General features: G+C 48.9%; 2 protein-coding genes across 9 annotated transcripts; one reads left to right on the top strand and one right to left on the bottom strand.

Annotated features, from left to right (window-relative positions):
* Positions 1-88: 88 nt before the first annotated feature.
* Positions 89-12,517, bottom strand: LOC128405229 (ras-related protein Rab-7a-like). Of its 8 annotated transcripts, none has more exons than XM_053371645.1 (6): positions 12,334-12,517; positions 5,583-5,648; positions 3,446-3,572; positions 1,311-1,529; positions 647-772; positions 89-433 (listed from the first exon to the last, which is right to left on the bottom strand). In XM_053371645.1, the coding sequence occupies exons 1-6, from the start codon at positions 12,336-12,338 to the stop codon at positions 344-346; spliced, it is 633 nt and encodes a 210-aa protein (XP_053227620.1). In that variant the 5' UTR covers positions 12,339-12,517; the 3' UTR covers positions 89-343. The 8 variants fall into 8 exon arrangements, with proteins under 8 accessions (XP_053227620.1, XP_053227622.1, XP_053227617.1 ...); XM_053371647.1 differs by lacking the exon at positions 12,334-12,517 and adding an exon at positions 12,225-12,298; XM_053371642.1 differs by lacking the exon at positions 12,334-12,517 and adding an exon at positions 11,084-11,106.
* RENBP (renin binding protein) lies at positions 9,206-20,873 on the top strand. The gene is made up of 10 exons (XM_053371641.1): positions 9,206-9,470; positions 10,421-10,496; positions 11,106-11,181; positions 11,940-12,112; positions 13,096-13,320; positions 13,410-13,491; positions 16,064-16,239; positions 16,360-16,491; positions 16,819-16,906; positions 20,268-20,873. The coding sequence occupies exons 1-10, from the start codon at positions 9,370-9,372 to the stop codon at positions 20,354-20,356; spliced, it is 1,218 nt and encodes a 405-aa protein (XP_053227616.1). The 5' UTR covers positions 9,206-9,369; the 3' UTR covers positions 20,357-20,873.
* The last annotated feature ends 1,917 nt before the right edge of the window (positions 20,874-22,790 follow it).

Here is a 22,790-nt window from a genome sequence, read left to right as displayed (position 1 = left end):
CGTTTCTGGCTACCTTTTGGGAGAAGAGCCCTCTTGCCCTCGTGGGAGGGCTGGGACACAAGTGTTTCCACCATTGAAAAGCACAATATTGGCATTCAGCTTTATTTCCATGTGCTTGGGAAGAGTAGCCTGGGATATGATCCAGCTCTCCCAAGTGCTAGGCTGTGTCATCCAGAGAACAAAGGTCTACCTTGGGATCCAGCTCCAGAAGCTGTGCGCTGCAGCCTTGCCAAATGTCCTTGGGGCTGTTCTGTGGGGTTGCACTTTCACCCATCGGGATTGCAGAGCATGAAGAGCCCACCCCCTTAGACAGAAGGAATCTTCCCATCTGTATTTGGTCAGATCAGCAGCTACACTTCTCTCTGGCTGCCCCTTCTGGTGGCCTGGTCTCCAGGTGAACTGAGTCCGGTTGTGGCTCTTCAGGTACCCTCCGCTGAGGTGAAACAAAAAGAAAAGTGGTGAGGGGGCAAGTGGTTGATGCAGATGGGCAAAGGGCATGAGATGCAGGCTGTTGGGAAGGACTTTGTCTTATAAGAAAGTTGAAAGCGGGGAGAGGTGTTTTTGTTTTTAGGGATAAAAGCAATCTCAAAGGTATGTGGTCTGTCCGGGGCCTTATAAGGGCAGGGCTGAAAATGAGGTTTCTTACATTCTTTAGTACGGCCCGTATGGCCCACTCAAACACCTCCTGCACGTTGGTGGCTTCCTTGGCGCTGGTTTCAAAGTATTTGGCTTCATGAAGCTTGCTCCACATTTCTGCTTCCTCAGAAGACACCTGGACAAAAACAGGGCTTGGGCATACTCTGCTTTCTTCCCAATTCCATCTGCAGCTCTTAATCAAAAAGCTTGTGGTCTTTTTAGTGCACATAATGAGAGCAAATCTTTAAGATAATATAATCCTTCCCCAGATACCAAATTCTACATCTCTGCTCGACAATTATGCCAAAGTCCTCTGGTGAAGCTGTTCATTAGGATACAATATTCCCTGAACATTCTGTCCACTCCCCGTCTCCTTGAGTCGTTGCAAAGAGTTCTTACAGCCCCCTAACAGAACCCCTAACTACTCCAACCCAATATGTCTGAGAGCCATACAGGATGTGGACTTGTGCCCTGCACCTGGCTTCATATGTAGCCCTACCCAGTGGCAGACTTTGGGCTTTAAAATTTCAGCAGTGCACTGTGCAATGCCAAATTTTGGGGGGTGGGGTGGCGCCTCTCGCCTTCCGCTGTTTGCTATTGTTGCAGGGCCCCCTTAGCTTGGCAGCCAATGTGGGTGAACCAGTGGCACTCCCCTAAATCCACCTCTGCCCCACCTCACGATTCTCCAGGTCCATCTTGTTCCCAATGACAGCAGTGGGGAAAGTGGGCTCTTCCTCTGGCTCAATCTGCAACAGGAGCTGCTTGTGCCACTTCTCCAGGGCTTGGAAAGAGCTGACGGATGTGACATCGAAGACGAGAAGGCAGCAGTCTGACCCCCGGTAGAGGGCAGTCCCCAGTGCTTGGAACCTTTCTGTACCAGCTGTGTCCCAAATCTAGGTGCAAGAAGGGATAGAAGCTGAGACCTTGATTTCAAGACATCCCCGGGTCCTTGGTGACTTACCTCCATTAATCTTGGTTCTCGCAAAGGTTAGCAAGCATAGGTTTTGTTGTCTGGGGGCATCAGGGGATACCATGCCAAATGATGGTGTGGACTAGAGTCTCCCGTTTCTTTATTCAATTGATGTTCTGGATTCTTCCACCATGTTTGACCAGGGTTGAGTGGCTGCCACAATTCTGCCAACAGCGAACTAATCTACACATCAGAATGTATATAATACCAAATGGCTATAAAGAGATGGAGAGCTGAAGTGGAGCAGCTTTCTTGAACCCCATCTCCCCAGCTACGTTGCTGGGAGTGCAGAAGAATGATCCATACTTCTACATTTCAGGTGCCAGCTGTCCATTGTGACTGACACCCAGAAAACAAGTGCTATGATCTGTTTTGCCATAAACCAGCAGCCTGAAAAAGTACTGAATTAGATGGGGACTGCAGCCCTGTCATGTTGAATGTTGCTTCCTATGATTAGTAGAAACTGACAATTGTGCAAAATGAGAAACCACAGGAATATGCTTACCACAAGCTGCTGAATTCAGCTTTGTCACAGAACTTGGGTCTGCGTGGTGCAGTGCTGTACACGGACACAACCAGTTTGCTATATGGGTTAGAAGCCTTTCCTCAAGCCAAATTGGCTGCTAGCATTGTAAAGGATCTTTTTTGGGGGGCCCTATATTGGTTCCTGCACTTCGATCAGGAGTGTTTGCTATAAAGGTGCCTTTTCTGCCATGCTCTTGGTTTTTTTCCCTTTTGCTTTTTTGGATGGAAGGTGTTTAATTTTGCCCTGTTGATATGGCATTGGCCATCATAATTGCCTATGAATTGATAAAACTTTGCATGGAACAATTGATAACATGATCCCAAAGAATGATCTGAACACATGTGGTGTAAATTCTGCTCAGCTTGAGGCTAACCTGGTCTAGCTTTGTAAGCTTTTGCATAGATAGAAGATCACTTTGGAAGCCATATGGTAAGCTCCTTACAGGAAGGGCCAAGTGTAGGTGCGTTATGTTGACCTTGCAGCCCAAGGGAGAATTATGTTAGTTCATGAGAGTTGGGCCACTGCATATTTGGGACTGCAGCAATATTGAAATTTCATTTTTTTAGTTGTGCATATTGCTTCTGTACAAATTGGGGAGCAAGAAATGGAAATCAGAATTCAGCATTGTCATTAACATTAATTCTAGAAGGGAAAGGGTGTTTGCTGTAACTAAGAACTGATTTTTAGCAAATAGCTAGAGTCCATATTGTAATATGCTCGTGGCACCCCACCCGGGGCCTGTCTCATGGTGATAGGCTTTAGTCCACAAATGCCTGTATCTTATTGACTCTCTTAAGGCTGCCACAATAAAGCTAAAGCAAGGCACTTGTAACAAAACATAGCAGATTTGGGGTGCTCATATTGAGGGGGCCAGAGGACCCCTTTTCTAGAATATTCTGTTCCATTTTCCTGTATTTTATTTGCCACCACAATTGTCACTGAGCACAACCGTCAATTCACTTGCCCATTTTAGATTCTCTCCCTTACACACACACCTTTAAATATTTTCCTGAAATAGGTGCTCGTACAGAAATTGGATCCCTGCTACTGCTCCCTCCATCTTGTGCACGAAGGGTGCCATTCTGACTACATAAGGCATATATAGGATAATTTTAGACCTGGAGTGGGGAACTTGTGGCCTCCAGGTGGTGTTAAGGCTCCCTCCAGTCTCAGCCAGCATGGCCATGGCTTAGGGATTATGGGAGCTGGAAATGGAGTCTGTTGCTAAAATTGCCCTAGGCTGGAGCACAGGGGTTTTTTAATGGGTAACATGGGATGAGCTTAGCCCAACAGTGAGCCTCTGCTGAGCCTACCTGCACGGTCAGTTTGCGTCCATCAATGTTTACTTCCTTGCTGAGGAAATCTGCTCCAATGGTGGCTCTGTAGCGACTGCTGAAGCGGTTGTTAACATACTGGTTCATCAGGGCAGATTTGCCCGCCCTGCGGGGAATGGAGGATGGTTGACATTTTAAAATGCGGAGGTCTAGTCGGTAACTCCCCCCCCCCCCCCGCTGCCTCATCAACCAGCACAGGGCTGCAGAGGTGGAGCTGGTTCTCTGCTCCTGAACTGCCTCTTGCACACATGCACACAGCCTTGTGATAAAGCCTTTTTGGTGGCAGCAGTGGGGAATCCCACGGTAAGATGGCGAAGGCCTTTTGAGTAGCAGTCACTGGGGCACAGCAGCAGGACGGGAAGGTCTGATGATTTGCTGGTGGCCTTCCAAGGAATATCTAGTTGGCTACTTTAGGAAACGCACTGTTTGAGGCTCAATTGGCCTTTTGAGTACAAAGGTTTGAAAAAGGCATAAGGAATGCCTGATGCAACTCCAAAGGCAAAATAAGTCATCTTGGTAAAACATGCTTAAAATCAAACAATGGCAAAAGCATATCTTGCATCAAAATGCTTTGGCATTGCATGTACAAAGTCTCCAGAAGCCTTTTCTGATGGTGCCCTTTTTTACTTGGTCACTTTTGTACAAAGCTTTGTGTTTGAAATGATTAAGACAAAAATCAGTCAAACAACTGACATGGTTTCAAAATGATATTCATTGCTTTGCATGCACTGTGTCTGGCAGTGTTGTATGTTCTTGTATGTTTTTCTTCACATTTAGTAGATAAAGGTTAATCCTAACTATCTTACTTTTTGGCATAAAAGGTAAATGAGAAATCTTAAATCCTCATTGCATTGGACAGTTGTATGCACTCATATCTTAAACACACACTAAGGCCCCTTTTGAGTTTAGATACAGATAATGGAAATAACCAAATTATTTTACTCAATACATAAAAACTACACTATTTAAACAAATGTTTAAATAATGCCTATAAAAAGTTGAATGTGAATGTTAATTATAATTATACAGTAAAGGATTATTACTACACTGCCATAAAGCTGTGGTTACTTAATAAATTAGTTGCAACAACCGCTGCTACCAGGCTCTTCAGAGTCAGGTTGATGGAGGAAGGTTAAGCAAGCACATTTTTCTGAGTATTTTGATGTACGGGTGTTTTTGTTAACACTTGTGAAGTTATGCTAATTTTTCAAGCATGCTCGGCTAGAGGGGAAGCTGAATAAAAATGCAGTAAGTTCTCATGTTCCATTTAGCTCCCCATGACTAGCAAATGCAGACTTGCCGCCTGACCCTGCACCTGTCTACTCAGAGGTAAATCCCACTGAGTTCGAGGGTTTGTACTCCTGCAGTCTAAATTATGCAACATATTTAAAATGGCAAAATAATGTGAAGAGAACAAAACACAGTTGTGCATAAAACATACAGGTTGCAGGTTTTTCTTTTCTTAAAAAGCACCTTTTTATTGCATTGATGCTCTCCCGGTTCAGGCAATGGTAATACCACTGCGTCCATAGGATAATAGTCACTTGACTTGGCCTCTAGTTATTTGGTGTTGCCTCTTCCATCTGCTTTAATTCTGGGAAGAAACAGCTGGTCTAGTTCAGCTGCACCCCACAAAATTGTCCTGTTCTCAGCTGCCTGTGGTAAACACGGAGCCCGGGCAGCTGCAACGTGGCCCACTTGCTGCAGGTACTTCCAAGGACTTCGAAGGAGGTGGGACAGGAGAGCAGCGGGCGGCGCGCCGGGATCTCGCTGCCCGTGTGAAGCAGAGACTGAGGCGCTCGGGGAGCGAATCAAGAAGACTTCGTCAAGTGGGCGCCTCGCTCCAGGCCGCGGGGGCCGCACGCTTCCCAGCCCGGGCGGGTGGTTGGGGAGGCAGCAGAGCCTCGCGGAAGTTTCTCCCCGCGCGCGTTGACCGGGCTGCACCGGACGGGCTGCCCCTGCCTCTGCGCGGCGCCGCCCCCCCTCCGCCCCTGCCACCTGCCGCCTTAACGGGGACAGGATCCCGGGAAGCCTTCCTCTCCCCGCCAGCCGGGAGCCCCGACACCCGCTTAGCTCTCTCGGCGGCCCGGCCTCCCCCGGCGCCCCTGGTGCTTACCCGGAATTGCCGATCAGCAGGATCTTGAGGTGGGAACGTCTGAACATGGGGCGCCTGCGCCAGAACCTGCGGAGAGACGGGCGGGTGAGGGCGGCGGCGGCGGGGCAGCCCTACGGGGGCAGCTGGGGAACGGGAGTCACCGTCGAGACCCCCCCGCGGCCAGGCGTGGATTCCCGCGGGGCGGGCGCCCGGACCTCGGCCCCGAAGCCCGTCCCCGGCCGTGCGCCCCCCCCAGCCTCCCTCAAACTCCCTCCGGAGAAGGGCGGGCGCTGCTTGGAGCTCCCGGCGGCTGCTCGCTCTCGCCCTCCCCGTCGGCCTGGCCGGCGCGCCTTCCTGCCGGGCTTCTCGGCGCCAGGGAGGAGGAAGGGCGAGGGGCTGCGCCTTCCGGACACGCTTTCAGGTGAGGCCGGTGGGATCCGGCTTGTGCCAAGGCGAAGCAAGGATCGTGATGGAGAATCTCATGTCACAGTTAAGTCCATCTTAATGCTTATTAAGATCTACAGAGATAAACCATAGAAATCAGATCAGCTTCACACACCTGTTCACAGGTGCTATTAACCTCACAACAGTTCTGCGGAGATTGGTGCTGGGCGCTTCCAGGAAACGTTGCCCTTGACCCTTAACCTAGTCTTGGAACCATGGGGTGGGACGGGCACCCAGGGTCCGCATCGTGGGGCATCTGCTGAGGCCCACAGCCCTCCCTGCAGGGCCCTCCCACCCCCTGCACCCCCTGCTTTGCTGCCCCTCTTTGCCACCCCTTCACCTACTACTCCCTCTGGTTGCTCAGAGGGAGTGGCAGCCTGGCCTGGGTCCAGAAGGGAAGGCTAAGTGAGCAGGCGGCAGCTGCACAGGAGGGGGGAAAGGAAGCCCGAGCCCCCCCAGCTGTGCTCATCCAAGTGGGGGGAGAAATAAAAGGCACCCTGCACATGCTCAGATACAAGCACATACGTGTTTTAACAAATCATTCTGCAAGTGCCACAATCAGCCTCTGGTGCTGGCACAAACTAAGTCTTCTTAAGCCCTTGGCAAGTGCCTGCTAACTCTCTTGTTGGGTAGCCCGTTCCCTTCCTGTCTGATTCTGAAACTGCATTCGTATATTCTGTCATTTTCATTTCATATAATAAACCAAGCTTTCTTTGTTAATGTGTGTCTCAAGACTCTTAATGTACAGCTATTTGTTTGCCTCTAAAAAATTTTGGGTTGCCCATCTGGCATTTAAGAGGTCTTTAAGATCACCAGCTCAGGACAAAATTAAATGTTAGGTGTCAGGAGTTTTATTTAAGCAGGGATAGAGGCAAACACATATTCATAAATGGGTACACATTATAACTCTAGCAAAAGATTCCAAATCTCTTGGTGTGTGTATGAATACATGTGAGTGCTGGATATGCATGTGAATTCTGACATATACTGTAACACAGTCTGGAATGCCATATTAATACCTGTTTTTGATGTGTGAGGAATGCCTTGAGAAGCACTGACTCTGGAAACCTAGCTTGGCTCTGTTCTGGAACAATCCGAGGTTGTCCCACCCCCACCCCCCAACCTTCTGCCAATGCAGTGTATGCTCCTCACTACTAGGTAGCTAAATATGCTTCTGTACACCTGGAATGTGGGGAAAGGTTGAATCTTAGAAGAACAATATGTGCATTGTTACATAATTAAAGTTAAGTGTAGAAAGGCCATGGAGCTTTATAAAGCATTACATATGGGGAAACCCAGGGACCAGGCAGGCCCTGCCTCACAGAATTTGCAAACTACATTTTGATCGTAGGGGAGACCACAGAGGAACAGTCAAGGATGCTCTCACTACTTTCAATGTGTCCTACACACAAGAACTTCCCAAATAACTTTGCACCATATCAGTTAGTGTGTGATGGTTATTTGGTGCTGTTTAAGGCACACAAGTGTGTCTCATGTGCACTATCATGTGTGACAAATGCGCATGGATCTATTTTGCCACATGTGCACATTCATCCAGTGAATGGGGCAGAGGATAGTGAGTGACCTCCCTTGCACCACAGCACATGTACAAGCCTGCATTGGAATATAGATAGGGAGGGGATCTCTTGGTAGACCACCTGCCTTTCCTTGGATGTCCAAATGCAAAGGAAGTAGGGTGAACAGAAAGAAGAGGAGGACGGCTATTCCTTCACCTTTAACTGCTGTGCAGGTAATTTCAGCCAGAGCAGCTTGTTGTGTAAGCTACATCTGCTGCATTTCCCGTTTCTGTACCGCTGTTAAAAGAAGCTGGAGCCACAGACACCGGTTCCACCCAACTTGGTGGGGGGCAGAGCAAGCACATGACATCATGTGCACAACATGCACATGTGATGTCACACGACGGGAGGAGGCCACACAGCCCAGTGCAGCTACAGACAGGCTGGGTGAGGCCCTTCGCAGGCCACAGAATATTGAGGGAGTCTGGCCCCTCTGAAAATTGGGGGCGGGGAGGGCTTCAGCCCCCCCAGATGGTGCCCCTGGCAGGAACCCAGTCCTCTTTTTACCCGGCCTCCTCATGGGAAGGCAAGCCTCTTGCATCTTTAAAGGTTGCATAAAAGAAGGGGGGCCTGGGGGGGCAGTTTGTCCTGCTGTGGGGCTGAGAAAAGCTCAATCTGTGTTCTTTTTATTTGCATAATTGCCTTACCTGACACATGTCCAGCAGACCACTTTGATTTGTAGAACTGGCACTGTGGCAGGTGCTACATAATACTCATTCCACAGTTGAAAGAAAAATCAGTATTTTAGTGCGGCAGCAACTACACTTTGGAACTTACTGCCTGTTGCCTATTGATAACAGGCAGCCGCCTTTACTGTACTTTCTTCAGTACCTGCTAAAAACATTTTTGCTTTGGGAAAGCCTATCTAGACATATAGAAGTTACATGTTTTGATATTTTGTTGCTGTTAATTTTAGTCACCTGCTTATCCTTCTTTGTTTTTATTGATACTTTTAATGTTTTTAAAACTGCTTAGAGGTTTGACTGCAATCAAGTGTTATATAAATGCTGTTAAGTAAAATAACAACAAATAAATTCCTGCTTTCATCCAATTGTTAAAGACACGCCCCCAGCTGTGAAACGCCCCTCTGAAGTAAGTAGGAGAGAGCAGATGGTCCCTCCCCGCCTCCCCCAGATTGGCAGCAAGATTATTCGGATGCCTTGGCACCTTGCTATGGTATATATTTGAAACGAACCATGTGGTCCTAGAGGGAAAGCACACGCACCGCCCTCTCCCTCCAGAGTTCGCCGGGGACGGGGCGGCAGCTGCTGGGGTTTTGCTGCCAAGGGGGATTCCTCCCTGACGTACGAGCGGGGCATCCCAATAGCGGTGACATCACGCAGCCACGTTTGGGGTCGTCCCTGCCACCCGATTCAGGAAGCCTTACTGGGAGCGTTTAAATGCTTTGTGGCTCATTGTTGCCCTTCTGTTGTCACGCTCACTGTTCTGGGATTCCTGCTGCCGATCTCTGGGCCGGATCACGGCAGTTGTACGGTTAACAAATGGAAACAGAGGAAAAGGAACAAATCAGGGTCTTCGCCCCCCCACGTGGGAGAAAGGGTGGGGCTAGTGTCAGGTGACTTGGGCAAATCATATGACCAGCAGTTCCCTACTTCTGTAAATTTTTAAGTTTTGGGGGGGCGGCGTTGTACGTGGTTTTATGCTAGTTTCCCGCGGACATTGGCAGCGCGTCTTGGGACTCTCCCTCTCCTCTCGGGGTCAGATCCTGGGACGGGCTGACTCTGCTGATCCAGAAACAGGGATCGCCGCTGGATAAAACAGCGAGGATGGATTTGGCGTCGCTCTTGAGCTGGCAGGGACGCATCTCCCGAGAGCTGGACGCCGTGGTGGATTTCTGGCTTCAGCATTCGCACGACGAAGAATACGGGTGATGGATCGCTGCCTGTCTATTCATCTAGGCCCCCCCCCCGTCGCCCCAGGGCCAGCCAGTGAGGGTTGTGGCTGAGGGGGCATTTGAACACGGCTCTCCCGCAGTCCAGTCCTGTGCCTACCACACTGACTCCCTCTCACGACATGGGGGGAGGTTATGTTTATAGGGATGCTATGCACGCCATTAAGGAAATCGGCCCAAATGGGGAGGGGGAAGAGGGTATGTGAAACAGGGGAGCCCTTCCCAGAAAGGGGGGGTAGAACATACCACTGAGATGCAAGGAGATACTTCCCCCTCCCTCCCCTCACATGGCCTGAGGCAGACAAATCTACCCTCTGGCTTGGCAACCCTTTTCATTTAGCCCACTATTTTCGGGAGGCTGTGCCCACCTGACTCACACGTGACGTCATGCATGACTTGAAGGGAACCACCCGGAGCTTAGGGCTCCCTGTTGCTCCTTGGACCAGCATGGATGACATTCCACTGGGAAATTCTTCTCTGCAAGCTTCATGGAAACAAATGTGAGCTGTGGGCCATATGCTGCTGCCCCTAGATATGTTCTCCTTCCATTTCCGTGGGGCTTGCGGAGCAGAATGTCCTGGCAGATGGTGCTCTGTGAAGCAGATCTGCCTGCCCCTCTTAAAGGCATTCCGCGTTTGCTGCGCCTGCTTTAGCTCTAACTCCAGACACTGCCAGAGGCAGCTTCCTGTCTTACTTCTCGCAGGCCAGGGCTGGGGGAATCTCCAAAACGCCTTGGACTCCAGCTCCACACACCCCCCCAGCCATTTGTTGTGCTGGCTGAGGGGCTATGGGGAGCCCCACTCAGCCACGCCCCACGACAAGTTCCTCTTTAGTCAGTAGTTCTCTGCCTGGCCTGCTCTCATCCTTTCCTCTAGGAAATTGTGCCCCCCTCCTGGTTCTCACCCCTGCCTCTTCTTTCTCTCTAGGGGGTTCTTTACATGTCTGGGCCAGGATGGGAAAGTTTATGATGATTTGAAATACGTTTGGCTGCAAGGTCGGCAGGTAGGGGTCCTCGGGGGCCGTGGATTGTGGAAACCTTTTTAGATTTTCTGTTGGGCTCCCCTTTGTGTGGTTGGGGCTGGGGTGGGAAATGAGGCTGGGCAGGGCCAGCTTCTCTGGAACCTGGCTTGCCCGGAATTGGCCTCAGAATCTGGTTTCAGTGCTAGGCCTTAAAGCTTGGAATGAACAGGTAAAATAAACTTAATAAATAAATGGCACAAGTCTCTCTGAGCATGTGCAGAATGCCTCAACACTGCAGCTCCCCCGTCAGTCCCCCATATTAGGAAAGTTTTTGCATGAGGAATTTCCAAGCAAGTCTGAGGTCCAGCACCTGTCTCCTTAGAGGTTAAGAATGGGCCTGCAGAGAGCCACACTCACAGGCCATACCCTGAATGGCAGACATCAGCGCTGGGGCTTAAGCCAAGGAAAGGAAAGCTGTGGTCCTCCACGAACGGATGGAGTCCAATTCCCATCATCCCTGACCACTGACCTTGCTGGCTGGGGCTGATGAGTGCTGGAGTGAGCAAGTGTCCTCATCCCTGGCTTAGCCAAGGCAGATGTCTGCCATGAGACTAGAGGGCCCAGGTTACCTCTCCATCCCTTCCCAAACAGGTGTGGGTGTACAGTCGGCTGTATCGAAAAGTACCAAGATTCCGGCGCCCTGAACTCCTTCAGGCAGCCCGAGCAGGTAACTTCTTCCACCTTGTGTACAGAAGGGATGGGATTTGGGAATGAAGGCAAAGAAAGGATAATATTGGGTGGGCAGACAGAGGTCTGTGGTGTGTAGACTGGGACAGGGAGTTGAGATGAGGGCTGAGAGACGCTTGAAAGTTCTGATGCTTTGGAATGGTGGTGGGATTATAGGGGTTGTCCCCCCACAATTAATCACCATCATAATCTAATCAGTTAGCCTTTCCTGTTAACTGAGTACTCCTTGTATGGTAAACCATTCCGCCCCCCCCCCGCCCCCCGAGAATGAACCTGAGGCTGAGAGATTTTGCCTAAGGAGAGCCAGTGTGGTGTAGTGGTTAAGAGCGGTAGTCTCGTAATCTGGGGAACCGGGTTCGCGTCTCCGCTCCTCCACATGCAGCTGCTGGGTGACCTTGGGCCAGTCACACTTCTCTGAAGTCTCTCAGCCCCACTCACCTCACAGAGTGTTTGTTGTGGGGGAGGAAGGGAAAGGAGAATGTGAGCCGCTTTGAGACTCCTTAAAGGGAGTGAAAGGCGGGATATCAAATCCAAACTCTTCTTCTTCGCCTACTGCATCTGTGGGAGAGGGGCAATTTGTACTAGGGCTTCCCAATTCATAGCTCAATCCCTGGTTGTGATCAGCTGGAGAAAGTATAAAAGTTGGGGGGGGGTCTTGGCCCAAGGGCTCTGGGTATTTGGTTGCCAGTAGCAGAGAGGGGCAGAGCTGCCTTCCTCCAATCTACTTCTTTCCCTGAGGTGGGGAGTTCCTGTTAGCGCATGCGCGAGTGGCCCCACCTTCGCAGAAGTGTGCCTTTGTCCTGACTCGTGATGGGCGCCCTGTGAAAATCCAGCGCACCATTTTCAGCGAGTGCTTCTATGTCCTTGGGCTGGATGAACTTGGACGAGCAACTGGGGAACCTCGTTACCAGGTGAGGTCAGGAGAGCTGGATACAGATGTCCTGATTGCCTGCCTGCCTCCTTATATGAACAGGGAGCATCTAAACCTGCTTATCCTCCTTCTCTTCTCCCTCTGATTATTACCTCAGCAAAAATACCCTTTCCCCAAAGCTATGGTACAGCTCCTAGCACATGGCTGATAAAACCGCAGCTGTAGGGTTGGGCCCAGAGTGGAGAGACCAGCTCATTTTACCTCATGGTGCTGCGGTTGAGGGACGTCTTCCTGTCTCTATGGATACTGGAGTTCCGTTGATAGAACTAGAAGAAGAATAGCCATCATCTACATAGGGGAAGAGGCTGGTCAGCAGGTTGAGTCTGCTCTTGTGTAGGGTTGACCCTTGTCCAAAGTACTGGTCCATGGGAGGTGCTGTGGGGCCCGCTGTGAACCTCTGCTCCCCCAGGAGGCAGTGATGGCCACCAACTTAGATGGCTTTAAAAGAGGATTAGACAAATTCTTGGAGGAGGCGAGGGCTATCAATGCCCACTAACCATGATGGCTCGGCTCTGCCTCCGTAGAAGAGCGCTTAAGAACGGAAGAGGAGCCCTTCTGGATCAGACCAAAGGCCTACTTCACCCCATATCCTCTTTCCCACACTAGCCAACCAGATGCCTTCAAGCAACACATGAGAGCGACAGCTCTTTCTCACCCTTTTCTCTTGGGTAGTGGAACTCTACTATAAGGCATATCTCTGTTGGTTGGAGGAGTGCTGAGTGGTTGGTTGTTGGGCAGCTGTCTGGCTTCTTCACTTGCTCTCTCTCACCCTCCCTGCCGATCAGCCCTGATGTAGCCTGAGCAGTGAGCAAATGAGTTTGGCCAAGGCCTGCTGAGTCCCTTGGAGAAGTGGGAAACCGGACTCCAGGTGTGGATGTTGTGGGAGTGGGACCAGCCCTAGCCTTAGGTTTCCACTTGGCTAATGGGTATTTTCGTAGGTTGTAATGATGTTCCTGTTGATAGAGGGAAGCCCTGGCAATGATGGAGGCCATTGTGCACTGGGTGAGGGAGGATCCCTCTGAGCTGGGACGCCCACTGCTGGCGGGGGCAATCCCACATGACTCCATGGCTGTTCCCATGATGCTCCTCAACCTGGTGGACCAGCTGTCAGAAGGAGATGCAGAGGCTGCAAGCCAGTTCAGTGAGCTGGGAGGCTGGTCTGCTCAGCGAATCCTCATGCACGTGCAGGTAAAGGGGTGGGAATGCCCCCCCGCTCCTTATTCTTGCTTTTGTCTACGTTTGATACGTTTTAGAATAGAATTCTTATTTCGCTACAGAGGGATGGTGCTGCTGTGTTGGAGAACGTTTCTGAAGAGGGCGAGGAGTTGCCAGGGTGTTTGGGAAGACAACAGAATCCTGGTAAGAAGAGACCAAGAGCCAGGATGCTTTGGGAGTCAAGTGCAGCGGCGTATATTTTGCTGAGGAATTTCATGTTAGCCAGAACCCCAGGAATCTAGATTTTAGCAAACAAATTTCTAGCCTGTTTAGCAGTAGAGCAAAGTTTGAAAATATCTCTGTCAGACCCACAGGTTAGGGTCCTGAATGAAGAGTTGGGTGGTGTATGCATTGAACTCCATTGCTGGGAGATTTGTAGCTCTCCGGATGTTGGATATCAACTCCCATCAGCCCCAGCCAGCAGGGCCAACAGTCAGGAATGCTGGGAACTGTACTCCCAGCAGCACCTCAAGGTCCACACATTCTCCAGGCCTGTATTGCACAGGATCAGGTGGTGGAACTCTGCACTGCACCACTGTAGATTGCAGGGGTCCTATTTTTAATGCAACTAGTCATGGGCTTAGCCAAGAGGGGACAGGGAGGGGTAGCTGCCCCCAAAATCAATAAAAATCAATAAAAATACATAGCTAACGGAGGTTCTGCCCCCCCCAAAATCCTGGCCACACCCAACTAGTTCAAATTTTGCCAACCTGGTATGTCCTGCCCCCACCATAAGCTAGGTGGCGACTCCTAGGGGCCGAGGCAATTTTGACATCCCCCCCAATGTCAGCCCCCTCAATTTTCAGAGGATGTTTGGCTCTGCCCCCTGGTTTCTTGCAATGTTGCACAAAGTTGCATCAGGTCCCCTCAATCCTCTGGAGAAGCTGGCGCCTCTGCACCAGAATGTTTTGGACTACAATTTCCATCAGCCCCAACCAGTATGGTTGTGCTGGCTGGGGCTGGGGGGTGTTGGATATTCCAAAGTATTTGGAGGTTGCCAGGTTGGTGGGGGTTGGCACGTCAGGGCTACTGTTAGCCATGCTCACTTGCTACGTGCAGGGAGTCTTTACATGGAGCCTTCAAAAGTACCACACCGTCCTCTGCAGTCTGAAGTGGTGCAGCCTAGATAGCTACCCTCTCATACTGCAAAGATTGGCGCTTAGATCTTGGCACAGCTCCTTACCAGCATCCCTGCCTCCACAGCCCCCTTGCCCCTTGTGACAGTTTTCTTTCTCCCATCCCCAATTTATGCAAGAGAGAGACAGGCTGCTCAGCTGGGAAGCGGGAACAGTTTCAGAGTTCCCATCCTGCCACCAGCTGGTGCAAGCCAGTGGTGTATAGGGGGCTCCATAAAACTGCTTGGCTGAAGTAATGGCAGATTGGCAGGGGGTTGGACTCGATGGCCCTTGTGGTCTATTCCAACTCTATGATTCTATGATTCTATGTATGCTTCTCAACCAAGCAGTTTAAAGAAGTGAAGGGAGGAACAAGCTGTATTGGCCCCTCTCCAATGCAGCATGTTTCTCCCTCTGCGCCGGTTTGAGGGCAAAGTGGGATGGCAGCTTCACTCAGCAGGATATCGCTGGTGAAACTGCCGCTGCCCCTGAGTCCCTCTGCCTCCAGTGCCCGGCTGCAGCTTGTTTCTCCCTTGGCGCGCTGGGCACTGGTGGCTAAGGAACTGAGGAGGAGGCTGTTTCACCTGTAATATACCACTGAGTGAAGCTGCCATTGCTGTCTGCCCCTCATGAATTGATACATTGCCCAGGCCTACCCCACCTGTGTTCCTTCTGATGCTCCTGGACTACGACTCCCATCATCCCTGAGCATCGGCCACGCTGGCTGGGGCTGAGGAGAACTTGAGCCCACTAACATCTGGAGAGCCACAGGCAGGCCCACGCAGAGCTTGTCTGAGGCCTGGGGCAAGGATCTTGTTCTCAGCATGACAGCGTAAGTCTGGCAAGCCCCTGGCAGGACCCCATGGCCAGCCCAGCCCCCCAAGGCCCAAGGCAAGTGGACCCAGCTGCCCCACAACCTGCATAGGCCTGACCACAGGTTCCCTAGCTCTCCTTATTTATGGGTATGTGTGTTTAACCAAAATTATTAGTACTTTTTTATAATAAAAAATCAACAACAACCATCCCTCCCTGTTCTTCTCCTCCTGGTGGCTAAGGAACTCAGGAGCATTGGTGGTTTCACTTGCAACATACCACTGAGTGAAGCTGCCATTGCTGTCTGCCCCTCATACCAGTCCTGGGCGATGTATTGATGCATCACCCAGGCCTACCGGAGACGGAGAGGAAGGGTGTATCAAAAGGAAAATGAATTGATACTGATTTTTATATATTAGTAACTTTGTACTGTATTACTGTAACATTTCTGCATGTGTGTTTTTGTAATATTTTGTGTAAGTTGTCTGTTGTTATGTGAATTTTCTGTACACTTATTAGAGATATTTTTAATATATTAAGTGATATAGAAATTAAATAATCAATCTGCCTTGGGATGGGGTGGGAGCCATTTTTTCCTGTCAAGGGCTGCATTTCCTCAGCATTCTCTGCTGGGAGCTGCGTGCCAGTGCTGAGCGGATGGACCACCCCTCCCTCCCTCCTTCCCTCCCTCCGCCCCCTGCATGGAATTAGGCTGAGGGCAGTAGGTTGCCTGTCCCAGAACTCTGAGGTAGCACTGGGGTGTTTCTTCTCCATTTTTTGTTTCTAAGGCCATGCGATTGAAGCAGGCTGGTTCCTGCTCCGCTATGCGCAGCGCCAGCAGGACTCGGACCTCGTGGTCCAGGCTGTGGAGAAGTTCATGAAGGAGCCATTCCGTCTGGGCTGGGACCCTGAACATGGTGGACTCTTTGCCTTCCAGGATGTGGATGGCCTCTGCCCTACGCAGGTACAGAAGCTTGGACCCCAAAGCCTACATTCACCATGCATTTGACAACTGCCCTCCTCCTGGGATCTCTTGGGTTGTTTCCTCCCACCCAAAAAAACTCCCCCCCCCTCTCTTCTTCAGTTAGAGTGGAAAATGAAGCTTTGGTGGCCACACACAGAAGCCATGATTGCATTTCTGATGGGCTTTGCTGAGACTCGAGACCAAGAGCTCCTGGAACGCTTTGTCCAAGTGGCTAAATATACCTTTGCCCAGGTAAGCTTGAAGGCTGGCCATGGAGGGCAGGGGGTGCCATCAAGTTAGAGCAGAGGTGGTGAGATGAGGCTTGAAGAAAGTGCATTTCCTGGTCAAAGGCTCTGGGGGCTGGGAAAAAAGTGGTGCCCGAGACCTTGCAGAGCTGGGTGCTGCTTGGGTGCAGCATAAGGCAGCTTCCACTGGTCAATATGGTGACCGTCAGCTTCCTAACCTATGGGAGTAGCCCTAGGAACCTAAAACCCCTCCATAGCTCACATCTCACACTGTAGATCGTCTTATAATCTGATATGCATATTGTTTCACCATCTTTGCTTGTTCTTCTCTTAGTTCAGTGACCCACAGGCCGGTGAATGGTTTGGCTATCTGAGCCAGGAGGGCAAGGTGTCTCTCACAATCAAAGGAGGGCCATTCAAAGGTAAAGAGGCCGTGTGGTGGCTTAATTGTGATGGTTGGGGAGGGGGGCAGAAATAAGATTTCATCTGAGCAAGAATGTCAGCAAGGCACACCTGCAAGGCCTTTTTCCAGTACTGAAGCTCAGTGGTAGAATGCAGAGTGCAGTGTAACAAGAGTGGCTCTAGAATGTGTGTTCACTCTGCTACTGATAACCAGCACCCACTCACAGCTGCCTAGAATTAGCAGTGTGGGCAGAAAGAGACAGCAGCATATACCTGCCTCAAGTAAATGCTCTCTTGGGATCACCTGCTGCTTTTGGAGTAAAATGACATGCTTCCCCTATGACCAGTCTGCCCTTATGCATCCATAGGGCTTTGAGGGGGAAACTGCCCTGTTTGAAGTGTTAATGCTTCTATAGCACTCTCAGCATGCAAAACTTGTCAAGGACATTGAGGGAGAATTGCAATATCCCCATCAGGACTGCAACTTTTTCAGGTTTTACAACTATTACTCTGTTTTCATAGGCAACCAACGTGCTCTTGATTTAAGTGCTATTTGTTTATAACACATCTAGATTATTTATGAAAGCTGAAGATAGCAGGCCCCATGGCTCAACCCCTCGCACAGGAAGGAAGGAATGCCTCCTTTTTAATTAACTTATTTATTGATATTTATTCATAGATACTACAAAAATACATACCCATTACAAAGTACTTTTTATAATATACTAAGACAGCTACTTAGTCTAAAAAATAACAAAGTCAGAAAGGAGAGACCTAAAAAACGAAAAAGGGAGAGAAAAGGGGAAGAAAGGAAAAACTACAGAACTATAGAAAATAGTAAGAGGACTTCTGCCTTTCTGTCCTGCAGCTACATATAATATTTATTCCTTAAAATCCAACCATTCTATCTTCTATATACCACTATTTTTTCAGTCTTCAGATTCTGACAAGTTCATTTTCTCTTTCATGCAAAAAGTCCTTAAGAAATTTCCAATCCTTAACAAATGTAATGATTTTTCTCTAATTAAAACATGTTAACTTTGCCATCTCAGCCAGATCCAGTAAGTTCACCAGCCATTCTTCTATAGTGGGTAGGACTATCTTTTCATCTTTGTGCATATAGCAGTCTTGTTGCTGTAGTCATATATTGGAGTAATCAGGAAAAAGTTAAGGAACTACCAGTGGAATTTCTGGAAAAGGAGGTTAGAAATATGGAAGCAGAATTGGATAAAATTTATAGAATCAACACGCTACAGAAAAATAAACTTCCAAGAGATGTCCTGGTCCAATTTGTTAGGATAAAAAACACCTAGAGACGATACAGATTTGACTGTGCTGAAAGAAATTCCACCTAGGATACTACATAAAAGAAAAGAATACAGCTTAACAGATAAACTTAAACAGAAAAGAATTCAATTTAGATGGGATGCAGCAGAAGGATTCTAACTTAATACAGTACAGAGAGCAAGAGAATTTGTGGAGAGATTTAAATCTGATATTAAAGATATGCAAATGGAGGAGACTTAAGATGCAGCAATGGGAGCATCAAGTATAGAGGTGACAAATTAACTTGACTGACTATGGATTACAAAATTTTAACATGGAATATAAATGGGGCAAATGCTTCACAAAAGAGGTAAAAGGTATTTTATCACTTGAATATAGTGAAATTAGATTTAAGATGTTCACAAGAAACACTTATTAGGAAAAAGGACACAAAATATTTGATTCAAAAGAAATTAGGGGAAGAATGTATTTCTGCAGGAACAAAGAAAAGAAATGGTGTTAAATTGTATATATACATTCCCAATTTTGTCCAAAATTGATTCTTTTGGATGAACAAGGTAGATTTATTGGGGTGGAAATTAACATTTGTGGAAAAATGATTTTGGATCTAGGTATATATGCTCCAAATGATAACAAACCAGCTTTTTATAAAGGATTCATGGATAGACTGAGGGATTATGCATATGAAAACTGGTGCTTTATGGCAGATTGGAATGCCCCCCCCCCCCAGACAAGGCAGGAGTCAGAGAAATGTATTTTGCAGCCTGTTGTCTAATGTGGATGAAGGAGGGGTTGACACGGAGAAGGGAGAGGACTTTAGAAATAGGACATGACCTAAGGTTTGGATGGCATGCATATCTGTGGAATAATAAAGTTAAGGTTAATGTAGATTTTTAAAATCGCTGTATTCGAAGTGCCATATTAAGAATTTGGAATAAATGCAAACCTCGGTTGCACCAAAAGACACCTTTATGGATTTCACCACAAGAAGTTTTTCACAGAAAAGAGATGACAGGCAAAGGGAAATGGATAACATACCACAAAATAACAGAAACACATCAATGAGATGGGGGAGCCTCTTGAAGCAAAGCAAGTATGCGTCCCCCAAAAAACTATTTGTGTTGTTCATGCACAAATTATGCAATCCTAACCATGTCTACGCAGAAATAGCTTATACAGTGGTACCTTGCAAGACAAATGCCTCGCAAGACGAAAAACTCGTAAGACGAAAGAGTTTTCCGTTTTTTGAGTCGCTTCGCAAGACGAAGTTCCCTATGGGCTTGCTTCGCAAGTCGAAAACGTCTTGCGAGTTCTTGCGAGTTTGTTTCCTTTTTTTTAAAGCCGCTAAGTACTGTTAATAGCCGTGCTTCGCAAGATGATAAATCCGCAAGACGAAGAAACTCGCAGAACGAATTAATTTCGTCTTGCAAGGCACCACTGTATTGAGTTCAGTGGTGCTTACTCCCAGGTCAATAGGGTTAGGCTTGCATCTTAAGATTTGCCACACTGGAATCCTCTTAGCCTTGGTGGTATTTTTTCTGATCTGTAATATGCATTCTGCTAGCTAAACTTCCATTGTTGTGATTTTTTAGTAACCTGCAGGCATTCTGGAGAAAGGAGACCAGGCTTCCTCAGCCTTGGCCCTCCAGGTGTTTTTGGCCTACAACTCCCATGATCCCTACCTAGCAGGACCAGTGGTCAGGGATGCTGGGAATTGTAGTCTCAAAACATCTGGAGGGCCGAGGATGAGGAAGCCTGGATTAGACAAATGACTGCTTGACTTCCTTGTCAACCTTCTTTTTACCATTTCCCTCATTTTTATGAAGTTTCTCCACAGCTGTTCAAATGAGCCAAGAGCTGCCCCCTGATGGGTCCAAATCTACTTCCTGTTCGGGTTGCTTCTGCCACTAAACCTTGCTAGCTCACTTGTTTAAGACACATGACTTGTAATACTTTAATGCCCCCAAACCAAGCTGTGGTTAGGGAAATGCAGTAAAAGAGGGTGTTTGGGATACAGGATCCCTGTCTTGTTTCATTTAGTTAAAGCATTTTTATCCTGCCCCCTTTCATTCCTCCCCATGTCTGTCTTTGCAGGCTGTTTCCATGTCCCCCGTGCGCTCTATATCTGTGAAGAAATTCTGGAATCGCTCGTAAGGGAAACTCAATTGACCAGCCAGGGATGAAACACTCCACTAACTCTTGTATTAAGTGAAGGGATGGGTGTTCTCTACTTTCTGCCTAGGATAAATCTTAATTCCAGCCACATTCTTCTTCAACCACGGTAGAAACTAAAGAACCCTTTTTCAGCCACTTCTCACTCCCAGTTCCAGTGGCTGTTTTACACTCCTGGCCAAACTTGATTTTGCAGAACTCCATCGTGAACAAACCTGCTACAGGTCCCAGGCTGTGCTCTCTTACAGGAGGAGATAGGCTGTTAACCGCTGGTCACATCCAGACCATACCTTTAAAACATTATTAAGCACTCTTATACCACTTTAACAGTCAGGTTTTCCCCAAACAGTTTCTGTGTGATGACCCAACAAACCTACAATTCCTAGCACTGTTGACAAACCATAGTTCCCAGGATTCTCCATGACTGTTAAAGTAGTATAAGAGTGCTTTAAATGTATACTGTGAATGTGAGCAATATTTTGGCTCTTAAATGTTTTCATGGTGGGAGAACTTTGGGTTGGTTTTTTTTTTTTTTTAATGCTTTCATTCTCTCCCTGGTTAGGGAGCCTTTGCCATTTCCTTGCCTGATTTTCACCACTTGCCTTTTCTTCTTTGAGGGTCCAAATGAATCTGTGCAACTGAGAAACAATAAAAAAGATACACACACTGAATGGAAGACGGGAGTGTGTTGGGTCTACCCTGTTGTGCTTTTTTCCTATTCATGGGGAGAGACACTACTGGGGGATGGAGCTTGAGGGTCTGCCAGAGGCCTAGTTTCACTGAAGTGACTGGGCTATATACCATATCTGACTGAGTGGGGGGGGGGGCTCACAAAAATTGCCTCTCGACATATAACCTAAGCATGTTGGAGTGACAAGTTCTAGCCTAGCCTTCTCCCTGACATGCCCGTTTTCTGTGTGAAGTGATTTGTTTTTAATGGGGCATTCTGTCATGTGAAGCCCAACCTACACCCTAGACTCAGAAGAAGTTCTAAAGAGACAGAACAATCCTCTTCAGGGAGTCGCAGGGGCTACTTGGATGGGTGCAGTGGCGGGGGAGCATGCCACATTCTATATTCTCCCAGTGCAGAAGGGGCCTTGGCCAGGTGGAAGAGCTCAGGTTTCACATGCAGGAGCCTCCCAGGTATCTGTGAAGAAGCGCCGGTTCCCTCGGCCTAAAGCAAGATGAGTGCCACATCCCATAGTCGCCTTTGGTTGGACTTAACTGTCCAGGGGTCCTTTACCTTTATGTCTGGGAGGGCCTGCAGGCCCACCTGTGAGAGTGTCGCTGAGGAGTGCAGCAGCAGCAGCAGCCAATAGGCTCTGGTGTGTACCAACCACCCCTTTGGGGCCATGATGCAATGGCACCCCCTTACTACTTTGCCTGATAGACCAACCCAGCGAAGGTGGCCCATTCTCCACCCTGCTAACACAGCAGCAGCTGCAGTGATCCCTGGTATGCCTAAGTGCCTTACTGGGCAGAGACTGACTATCCTGGAGTCCTAGGAGCAGCTAGATCAGGGAAGTCCAAAGCATGGCCCAAGGACTGCATGTGGCTGTTGAGGACTTTTGGCAGCCCTCCACAACATTTGACACCTCTCTCAGCCCTCCCGCTGCCTTCCCAAAGCCTGGTAAGCAAGGTGCTGGGCTTTGGGAAGGAGGTGTGAGAGCTTTGACAGGGTCCTTGAGTCCTCCTGCATCCTTCCCGAAGCCTAGTTAGCACCTTGCCAGCTTTAGGAAGGAGTTGGGAGGGCTCTAGGGCACCGCCAGAGGCTTGCAACTCCTCCCCAAAGCCCGGCTCCTCGCTTAGCCAGCTTTGGGAAGGCTGGGTGGGGTGTCAAGTTTTGGCCCCGCTTCCCCCCACGTGACAGGTTGGTACGCAGCCCATAGGTTCTGTGTCAAAAGTACTGTTGTGGGCCACTTGGTATGAAAAGTTAGACTGGCCTGAGCTAGATCCTTGCCCACCACTGTAGAGTCTCATGCTGAGGCCAGCTGGAAACAGGGTGGAGCACAGGATGTGGAGAAAGACTCCTACCCAACGCTGGCAACATCAGGCACAGTTATACATGTCTCTCTTCTTAAAGAGCATTCAGAATGGAGTGAGTTTTGAGAGTAAAAGATGGTGTTCATGAGGTGGCCCCTGCTCAGCCCAGTGAGGCTCATGTGGCTAGTCCCAGTTGTCGTGTCCCTTGTAGCTTCATCCCCACCTAGGGAGGCCATTACCTGTTGCATAACTCCTTGTCCCAAGGCTTGCAGAGGGTTAAGGACCCTTTCTTGAACAAGTAGGTTGGCAGCTCCCCAAGGGATCAGGGAGCATTGCTGGCAGACAAACAATGGTGACCTCCCTGGTGGCCTGTGTGTCAGGTGGGGAGCAAAGGGGGAGGCAGAGAGAGAGAGAAACATTCAATGGGCGGCAACTGGCAGGTACAGCTTCTGGACCTGGTTG

This window comes from Podarcis raffonei, chromosome 17, assembly GCF_027172205.1.
Source record: "Podarcis raffonei isolate rPodRaf1 chromosome 17, rPodRaf1.pri, whole genome shotgun sequence".
Taxonomy (NCBI): domain Eukaryota; kingdom Metazoa; phylum Chordata; class Lepidosauria; order Squamata; family Lacertidae; genus Podarcis; species Podarcis raffonei.
This window is presented reverse-complemented; position numbering and strand designations above follow the sequence as displayed.